This window comes from Pleuronectes platessa, chromosome 21, assembly GCF_947347685.1.
Source record: "Pleuronectes platessa chromosome 21, fPlePla1.1, whole genome shotgun sequence".
Taxonomy (NCBI): Eukaryota; Metazoa; Chordata; class Actinopteri; order Pleuronectiformes; family Pleuronectidae; genus Pleuronectes; species Pleuronectes platessa.
This window is the reverse complement of record NC_070646.1, coordinates 432,449-443,176: the sequence shown is the minus strand read 5'-3', so window position 1 is coordinate 443,176 and position 10,728 is coordinate 432,449. Positions and strand designations below refer to the sequence as shown.

Below are 10,728 nucleotides of genomic sequence, written 5' to 3'. Positions count from 1 at the left end.
TCTCTCTCTCTCTCTCTCTCTCTCTCTCTACCTCTCTAGCAGTCTCTCTCTCTCTCTCTCTCTCTCTCTCTCTCTCTCTCTCTCTCTCTACCTCTCTCTCTCTCTCTCTCTCTCAGCTGATCCCTCATTTCACTGTCCATCCTCATCTTTTGCTCTTTCTCTCTTTCCAGCCAGCTGTCCATCCTCCGTCTATCATCAGTCTTTTGGGTTTTTGCTGGTTCTCCTCGTCTCACAAATATTTCCCTTTATTTCTGTTCTTTCCTTTTTCTGTTTCTGCTGCTTTCCCTCCCTCTCTTCCCTCCGGGTCGAGATATGAAGTGGCACCATGGGTTTCATGGAGTTCTACCTGGAGATTGACCCCGTCACCCTGAACCTCATCATCTTGGTCGCCAGCTATGTCATCCTGCTCCTGGTCTTCCTTATCTCCTGCATCCTGTACGACTGCCGGGGCAAAGACCCGACCAAGGAGTACGCCCCCGACACCACGCCGGCGCCGCCCAGCCAGTCGCCCATTCGCCTGGTGGTCATGCAGAACTCGCCGGCCTCGTCCCGCTGTGAGCCCAACAACACGGTGGCCCACGGAGAGCTGCCAACGCCGGACCTGAGCCGGGACCGAGAAAGAGAGAGAGAGAAGAGGAGCACTTTGGTGTGAGGAAGAAGAGTGAGGAAGAGGAAGGTTTCAGACTGTAGATCTTTGTTTTAATTTGAATCTTTAACTTCCATCGATGGTGTCGATGAGCAGCTGAGGTCAGCAGGAGGTAAGCAGCCCCCCCGCCCCCACATCAACCCCCCCCCAGTCCACTGAATCTGCAGCAAACAATAATTTCATATCATGAAAAAGTCATCTCTCTAATAATCTGATTTATCAAACGATTCAGACAAAGTGCTCATCACAACTTCCTGAATCACAAAGTCTCGTTTTTAAGTTCTTGTTCATCAGTGTGTTGTTTTGTTAAACTTCAGTTGTGTTGCAGTGACGACAACAAAGAAAAGACTGAACACTTCAAGCACAATATTCTGAGTTTTCTTTTATTTGTGTTAAAACTAGACAAAATGTCAAATATCAACGTGTGTGTGTTCATCTCCCACATACACATTGTCATGTTCTGTATGTTCTGACTAATCCGTCATAAGTAAGTACAATGAAATCAATTATGACTGACGTGGGACTCGAATCGAGGCGTCTGATTGGTCCAATTCAGTCTCATCTGATTAACAACAAGTCAAAACCTGACTCATCACATTCCGTCTGATGAGCAGCTTCTCGTTATGATCATCAAACATTAGTGTGAAAATCTGTTACATCTGAATGTCTCTCTTATTTAAATAGTCTGTTTATAAAACTGAGTGACATCATGACTCCCAAACGCAAACCCATGGCACACCTGTCTGAAACCTGTGTTCTGTGAAATGACCAGCAGGGGGCGACTCCACGGGCTGCTTCTATAGAACTCTATGAGAAAATGACTTTAAGTGACGGTTGATTTGGTTTGTAAGAGTCAGTCTGTGGTGAGCGGGGGGATGGACTGTGACGTCCCTGTGTAGCTCCCCTCCCCCACACTCAGGTCCAGACCGTTAATCTGCCCTGTAAATCCTCAGCCTGACCCCCCCCCCCCCCCCCCCCCCCTCCATCAGCCAGATGAAGCCGGCAGCATAAAGCCTCAATGACAGAGAAATGATGAATGGATGGACATTCACTCATCCCTTCAATGCAGCAGGAAGGACCCTGTGGTGTGAGGGTTACAGATGTGGCAGCAGGACGGACCCTGTGGTGGGAGGGTTACAGATGTGGCAGCAGGACGGACCCTGTGGTGGGAGGGTTACAGATGTGGCAGCAGGACGGACCCTGTGGTGGGAGGGTTACAGATGTGGCAGCAGGACGGACCCTGTGGTGGGAGGGTTACAGATGTGGCAGCAGGACGGACCCTGTGGTGGGAGGGTTACAGATGTGGCAGCAGGACGGACCCTGTGGTGGGAGGGTTACAGATGTGGCAGGAGGACGGACACTGTGGTGTGAGGGTTACAGATGTGGCAGGAGGACGGACACTGTGGTGGGAGGGTTACAGATGTGGCAGGACCCTGTGGTGGGAGGGTTACAGATGTGGCAGGAGGACGGACCCTGTGGTGGGAGGGTTACAGATGTGGCAGGAGGACGGACCCTGTGGTGTGAGGGTTACAGATGTGGCAGCAGGACGGACCCTGTGGTGGGAGGGTTACAGATGTGGCAGCAGGACGGACCCTGTGGTGGGAGGGTTACAGATGTGGCAGCAGGACGGACCCTGTGGTGGGAGGGTTACAGATGTGGCAGCAGGACGGACCCTGTGGTGGGAGGGTTACAGATGTGGCAGGAGGACGGACCCTGTGGTGGGAGGGTTACAGATGTGGCAGGAGGACGGACCCTGTGGTGTGAGGGTTACAGATGTGGCAGCAGGACGGACCCTGTGGTGGGAGGGTTACAGATGTGGCAGCAGGACGGACCCTGTGGTGGGAGGGTTACAGATGTGGCAGGACACTGTGGTGTGAGGGTTACAGATGTGGCAGGACACTGTGGTGTGAGGGTTACAGATGTGGCAGGACACTGTGGTGTGAGGGTTACAGATGTGGCAGGACACTGTGGTGTGAGGGTTACAGATGTGGCAGCAGGACGGACCCTGTGGTGTGAGGGTTACAGATGTGGCAGCAGGACGGACCCTGTGGTGGGAGGGTTACAGATGTGGCAGCAGGACGGACCCTGTGGCGTGAGGGTTACAGATGTGGCAGCAGGACGGACCCTGTGGTGTGAGGGTTACAGATGTGGCAGCAGGACGGACCCTGTGGTGTGAGGGTTACAGATGTGGCAGCAGGACGGACCCTGTGGTGGGAGGGTTACAGATGTGGCAGGACACTGTGGTGTGAGGGTTACAGATGTGGCAGGACACTGTGGTGTGAGGGTTACAGATGTGGCAGGACACTGTGGTGGGAGGGTTACAGATGTGGCAGGACCCTGTGGTGGGAGGGTTACAGATGTGGCAGGAGGACGGACTCTGTGGTGGGAGGGTTACAGATGTGGCAGGAGGACGGACCCTGTGGTGTGAGGGTTACAGATGTGGCAGGACGACGGACCCTGTGGTGGGAGGGTTACAGATGTGGCAGCAGGACGGACCCTGTGGTGGGAGGGTTACAGATGTGGCAGGACCCTGTGGTGGGAGGGTTACAGATGTGGCAGGAGGACGGACCCTGTGGTGTGAGGGTTACAGATGTGGCAGCAGGACGGACCCTGTGGTGGGAGGGTTACAGATGTGGCAGGACCCTGTGGTGTGAGGGTTACAGATGTGGCAGGAGGACGGACCCTGTGGTGGGAGGGTTACAGATGTGGCAGGAGGACGGACCCTGTGGTGTGAGGGTTACAGATGTGGCAGCAGGACGGACCCTGTGGTGGGAGGGTTACAGATGTGGCAGGACCCTGTGGTGGGAGGGTTACAGATGTGGCAGGAGGACGGACCCTGTGGTGGGAGGGTTACAGATGTGGCAGGAGGACGGACCCTGTGGTGGGAGGGTTACAGATGTGGCAGGAGGACGGACCCTGTGGTGGGAGGGTTACAGATGTGGCAGGAGGACGGACCCTGTGGTGGGAGGGTTACAGATGTGGCAGCAGGACGGACCCTGTGGTGGGAGGGTTACAGATGTGGCAGCAGGACGGACCCTGTGGTGGGAGGGTTACAGATGTGGCAGGACCCTGTGGTGTGAGGGTTACAGATGTGGCAGGAGGACGGACCCTGTGGTGTGAGGGTTACAGATGTGGCAGCAGGACGGACCCTGTGGTGGGAGGGTTACAGATGTGGCAGGACCCTGTGGTGGGAGGGTTACAGATGTGGCAGGAGGACGGACCCTGTGGTGTGAGGGTTACAGATGTGGCAGCAGGACGGACCCTGTGGTGGGAGGGTTACAGATGTGGCAGCAGGACGGACCCTGTGGTGGGAGGGTTACAGATGTGGCAGCAGGACGGACCCTGTGGTGGGAGGGTTACAGATGTGGCAGCAGGACGGACCCTGTGGTGTGAGGGTTACAGATGTGGCAGCAGGACGGACCCTGTGGTGGGAGGGTTACAGATGTGGCAGCAGGACGGACCCTGTGGTGGGAGGGTTACAGATGTGGCAGGACACTGTGGTGTGAGGGTTACAGATGTGGCATGACACTGTGGTGGGAGGGTTACAGATGTGGCAGGAGGACGGACCCTGTGGTGGGAGGGTTACAGATGTGGCAGGAGGACGGACGATGTGGTGGGAGGGTTACAGATGTGGCAGCAGGACGGACCCTGTGGTGGGAGGGTTACAGATGTGGCAGGACCCTGTGGTGGGAGGGTTACAGATGTGGCAGGACATTGTGGTGTGAGGGTTACAGATGTGGCAGCAGGACGGACCCTGTGGTGGGAGGGTTACAGATGTGGCAGGAGGACGGACCCTGTGGTGGGAGGGTTACAGATGTGGCAGGACCCTGTGGTGGGAGGGTTACAGATGTGGCAGGAGGACGGACCCTGTGGTGTGAGGGTTACAGATGTGGCAGCAGGACGGACCCTGTGGTGGGAGGGTTACAGATGTGGCAGCAGGACGGACCCTGTGGTGGGAGGGTTACAGATGTGGCAGCAGGACGGACCCTGTGGTGGGAGGGTTACAGATGTGGCAGCAGGACGGACCCTGTGGTGTGAGGGTTACAGATGTGGCAGGACCCTGTGGTGGGAGGGTTACAGATGTGGCAGCAGGACGGACCCTGTGGTGGGAGGGTTACAGATGTGGCAGGACACTGTGGTGTGAGGGTTACAGATGTGGCATGACACTGTGGTGGGAGGGTTACAGATGTGGCAGGAGGACGGACCCTGTGGTGTGAGGGTTACAGATGTGGCAGCAGGACGGACCCTGTGGTGTGAGGGTTACAGATGTGGCAGCAGGACGGACCCTGTGGTGGGAGGGTTACAGATGTGGCAGGAGGACGGACCCTGTGGTGTGAGGGTTACAGATGTGGCAGGAGGACGGACCCTGTGGTGGGAGGGTTACAGATGTGGCAGCAGGACGGACCCTGTGGTGGGAGGGTTACAGATGTGGCAGCAGGACGGACCCTGTGGTGGGAGGGTTACAGATGTGGCAGCAGGACGGACCCTGTGGTGGGAGGGTTACAGATGTGGCAGGAGGACGGACCCTGTGGTGGGAGGGTTACAGATGTGGCAGCAGGACGGACCCTGTGGTGTGAGGGTTACAGATGTGGCAGCAGGACGGACCCTGTGGTGGGAGGGTTACAGATGTGGCAGGACCCTGTGGTGGGAGGGTTACAGATGTGGCAGGAGGACGGACCCTGTGGTGTGAGGGTTACAGATGTGGCAGCAGGACGGACCCTGTGGTGGGAGGGTTACAGATGTGGCAGCAGGACGGACCCTGTGGTGGGAGGGTTACAGATGTGGCAGCAGGACGGACCCTGTGGTGGGAGGGTTACAGATGTGGCAGCAGGACGGACCCTGTGGTGTGAGGGTTACAGATGTGGCAGGACCCTGTGGTGGGAGGGTTACAGATGTGGCAGCAGGACGGACCCTGTGGTGGGAGGGTTACAGATGTGGCAGGACACTGTGGTGTGAGGGTTACAGATGTGGCATGACACTGTGGTGGGAGGGTTACAGATGTGGCAGGAGGACGGACCCTGTGGTGGGAGGGTTACAGATGTGGCAGGAGGACGGACGATGTGGTGGGAGGGTTACAGATGTGGCAGCAGGACGGACCCTGTGGTGGGAGGGTTACAGATGTGGCAGGACCCTGTGGTGGGAGGGTTACAGATGTGGCAGGACATTGTGGTGTGAGGGTTACAGATGTGGCAGCAGGACGGACCCTGTGGTGGGAGGGTTACAGATGTGGCAGGAGGACGGACCCTGTGGTGTGAGGGTTACAGATGTGGCAGGAGGACGGACCCTGTGGTGGGAGGGTTACAGATGTGGCAGCAGGACGGACCCTGTGGTGGGAGGGTTACAGATGTGGCAGCAGGACGGACCCTGTGGTGGGAGGGTTACAGATGTGGCAGCAGGACGGACCCTGTGGTGGGAGGGTTACAGATGTGGCAGCAGGACGGACCCTGTGGTGGGAGGGTTACAGATGTGGCAGGACACTGTGGTGGGAGGGTTACAGATGTGGCAGGACACTGTGGTGTGAGGGTTACAGATGTGGCAGGAGGACGGACCCTGTGGTGGGAGGGTTACAGATGTGGCAGCAGGACGGACCCTGTGGTGGGAGGGTTACAGATGTGGCAGGACACTGTGGTGGGAGGGTTACAGATGTGGCAGGACACTGTGGTGTGAGGGTTACAGATGTGGCAGCAGGACGGACCCTGTGGTGGGAGGGTTACAGATGTGGCAGCAGGACGGACCCTGTGGTGGGAGGGTTACAGATGTGGCAGCAGGACGGACCCTGTGGTGGGAGGGTTACAGATGTGGCAGGAGGACGGACCCTGTGGTGGGAGGGTTACAGATGTGGCAGCAGGACGGACCCTGTGGTGGGAGGGTTACAGATGTGGCAGCAGCAGATGTTGGAGTAAATCCTCAGGAGACGTCATCTGTTGATCTCATCCACCGGTTTAAACGTCTCCACGGTGGATAATCCTCTTGTTTATTAATATAAAATAGAAATTAAAAAAATATTAATTTAAAAAGTTTTATTTGAATTGTTTTCATTTGTTGACAAAACAAGTTTTAGTGGCAGCTACCAAAGGTGCTGTACAGTACAGCTCATAGACCTCCTCCATGTTATCAGATGGGACATGGACCAAACTAAAACCTCTGACCTCGACTTCACTCATCACTACAGAATCTGACATCATCGCAGTCGGATCGGTAGCATGACGTGACTAATAAAAACAAACATGGCGGCACAACGACCGCAAAATGTGATGAAATATTAATTCTCTTATGAACTTTGAGGGAAATGTTTTATTAATTTCTGTGTTTTTTTCTGTGTTTTTTCAAGGAGTCGCCCTCATCTGGTGAAAATAAAAAACCCTGAAGCCCTTTGAATTCAGCCTCCATCACCCTGCAGCACGAACACCACCTGATGTGACCTCATCACGCCGCTGGACACAAAGAACAGTAACGTCCACTGATGTCCAGCCGGCCTAGTCTCAGAGGGACGAGCCTGTGAGACACATGGACACTTTGAGGTCACAGAGGGCGGAGCTCTCACTCGTCTCTTCCACCTCAGACTCATTTCACAAGAAGAAGAAAGAACTGAAATCAACAGTCTCTGGAGGATCTCATCTTCTGGATCTAAACCTTGAACCATCTGATGTGAAGCTTCATTCTTTTAATTTCTGAAGAGTTTTTCTCTTTAAGTGAATAATACTCCATCGTACTTCTGTGTCTAATGTTAAAGTTCATTTCAACATTTCTAATTTGGCGATCCTGAAATGAGACACAGAACTAAATGTTTTTTGGAGTTCGGAGATTCGGAGCCAAATCTAATTTTACCCCCGGATAAAAACAGAGAAAGTGGAAATGCTTCATCTGAGATGTGACGGTGAAAAAGCCAAACTGGTTGAATCCCTCCTCTCCCCCCCCGCACACGTCAGGCCGTCCTCTCTGCTGATTGGCTGTGGCAGCGAGTCACATGATCCGAGGCTGTAACGTACTCGTGCCACCGCCGCGACAAATCCCCTTCAATAAAAAACAGCACAAATCTGAGTGAGCCAATGGCTGCGTCCCATCACTGATATGAATTACATAACGACCCTCCCCTCATATTTCATGTTGGATTATAATCTGAGTATTAGAGATGTATTAAGTATTTGTTTTTCCCCTCTGCTGTTTTTGTGACGGGGGATGGTTTTACATAAGCTTCAGCTGGTTCAGACCTGACGGCTCAGAGATCTGACAGGAAACCACAAGAAGAACTGGTCTGTGACCTCAGATCCTCATCCAGTGAGCGTCAGAGGAGTCGATCACATCAGAGGCTCAATGAAGCTACTGTCCATCAAAACTGTTTTTTACTTTTTAACGTTCACCTACAGAATAAAAACATCCGACAGCTGAATCTTCAAAAGACCAACTTTTCTTTTTCAGAGGCAGAATCGATAAAACCTCACTAAGACTCTTCAGAAAAGATGATCACACATCTTTGACAAACATTTATTTAAAGTCAGCTTTGATATTTTTGTTTGGTCCATGTCCCAAGTGCTAACATGGAGGAGGCAGGGTTTATGACCTATACTGCAGCCAGCCACCAGGGGGTAATTGAGACACTCCGGCTTCACATTTGTGATTGTTTCGTTTTATTCATGAACTGAACATTCACAATAATGGACCTGAGTTAAGAGTAAATTTATTTCATGTATTATTTGACATCAACGTTCATGTTAATGGTTATATATATGGAAGGTTTTTTGTGTTTGTTGTTGTAGTACTCAAACTATCCACATGAGGCTGTAGTGCACTATCCCAATCTAATAAAAACTAAAAGTTTATGAATTTGTTAATTATTTTCTTTAAAATATATATATATATATATATATATATATATATATATATATATATATGTTAAATTAATTTGGATTTGACTATGATAGATCATAAACTGTTTGTGGATTTTTCATTAGGTAAAATGCTCATGGTAAAATAAAATTAAAATTCACGGGCCTTTCAGGACTTCTGTACAACTCTGGTTCCGATACTACTACTTCAAATTATAGTAATAATACTTATAACAATACCAACAATAACACAGAGTGAAAACAAAACTAATATTGCTTTAAAAACATTTAATTGATTGGTCGTCTCACTGTTGTCGAGCAGCTTTTGTATAAAACCAATAATGTGACCAGAATTAAACAATGTACTTTAAATCTTATTTATCAGATGTAAACAACAACCAAGGTGTAAATTCATGAATAATAATTAAAAGAAAGCTGAGCTGTTTTTATATGTACACGATTGAAAGAATTTGAGCTGCAACACAAATAAAATCAATGATTCTCTGATAGTTAATCGTTTGTGATTGTTTTTCATGAAGTGAAACATTTTTCATGTTCATGTGAAAAGCTGTATTTTAAAAAAAAATAAAAATAATTGTTTGTTCACGTTTGTTTGTTTTTCCTGCAAATTTTAACAACATGAACGTATCTATGCCGTAAAGCATTTAAAGGTTATGAAATGAAACACGTTCAGGACAATAAGACGAGGATCAGATGAAACAGACTCAGTTATTAATCTGGTTATTATTCATCTGATAATTGTCGACCAGAACTTTTCAAAATAAAAGTTGCATAAATGAGGAGGAGGATGCGGCACATATACAGATAAACACATATACAGATAAACACATATACAGATAAACACTTATATAGATAAACACATATACAGATAAACACATGTACAGATAAACACATATACAGATAAACACATATACAGATAAACACATATATAGATAAACACATATATAAATAAACACATATACAGATAAACACATATACAGATAAGCACACATATACAGATAAACACATATACAGATAAACACATATATAGATAAACACATATATAAATAAACACATATACAGATAAACACATATACAGATAAACACATATACAGATAAACACATATATAAATAAACACATATACAGATAAACACATATACAGATAAACACATATACAGATAAACACATATACAAATAAACACATATACAGATAAACACATATACAGATAAACACATATACAGATAAACACATATCTAGATAAACACATATATAGATAAACACATATACAGATAAACACATATACAGATAAACACATATACAGATAAACACATATACAGATAAACACATATATAGATAAACACATATACAGATAAACACATATATAGATAAACACAAACCTGCTTCCAGTGAAGTTTCAGAGGTCAGGTGACAACAACAGGAAGTTCTGGGGGAGAGGATCTGGAAGATGTTGGAGTCTTTTGAAGATTTATTATTTTATTACTATTTGTATATTTTCTCCGCGACGGATATTATGGGATGCATCAGGTAGTTTTTCTGTGATGAGTTTCCCATTGTTTCTGTTGTGACCTGCTGCTGCCACCCAGTCACTGTGGAGGTGCTGCCCCCTGCTGGTCTCACACAGACTCACTGGTCATACAACCAGACTTTTACAATTTGTCCTGATGTCTTTTGTATTTGATGTGAAGCACTTTGAACAGACGTGTATGGTTTGTCATGTTTTCTCTTTAATATACACTTTCATTCACTTTCAGTTTATAATGAATGCTAAGACTAAATTGAATATTGGTCCATCATATTACTAACACAAGCATCATTATTAAAAGAAAAAGGTTTAGGGTTAGGGTTAGAAAATTAATGTAATGAAATATAATACATTTCTAATAAATCAAAGCCAGAGGATGCAGCTACTTCATTAAAGTTGAATGTTGATTATTGAACTTTGGACAAATGGACTGATTTTACACTAAAACAGTAAAATCATTAAAATCCTGTTTGAATTTATTCAACATTCATTGACGAGAACAAAAAGCACCAGAGAGCCACGAATTTAAGTTTTTATTTATTTATATATCATTTTTGATCATGAGTTACATAATCAGGGACAAATGAAGAAAAAATATATTTAAAAACAAATCCAACAGAAGAAGAAGAAGAAGAAGAAGAAGAAGAAGGGATTCAGGTTTCATTCCTCTATCGGCTCAACGTAGCATCAAAATACACGAACTCTAGATTC

At 48.5% G+C, this 10,728-nt stretch overlaps 1 protein-coding gene across 1 annotated transcript; it reads left to right on the top strand.

Annotated features, from left to right (window-relative positions):
* Positions 1 to 325: 325 nt before the first annotated feature.
* Positions 326 to 652, top strand: si:ch73-256g18.2 (small integral membrane protein 36). The gene has a single exon (XM_053414552.1). The coding sequence runs from the start codon at positions 326 to 328 to the stop codon at positions 650 to 652; it is 327 nt and encodes a 108-aa protein (XP_053270527.1).
* Positions 653 to 10,728: the final 10,076 nt, after the last annotated feature.

Excerpts from the sequence above, each read along its gene's own strand:
- si:ch73-256g18.2 (XM_053414552.1), top strand. The coding sequence starts at position 326 with ATGGGTTTCATGGAGTTCTACCTGGAGATTGACCCCGTCACCCTGAAC.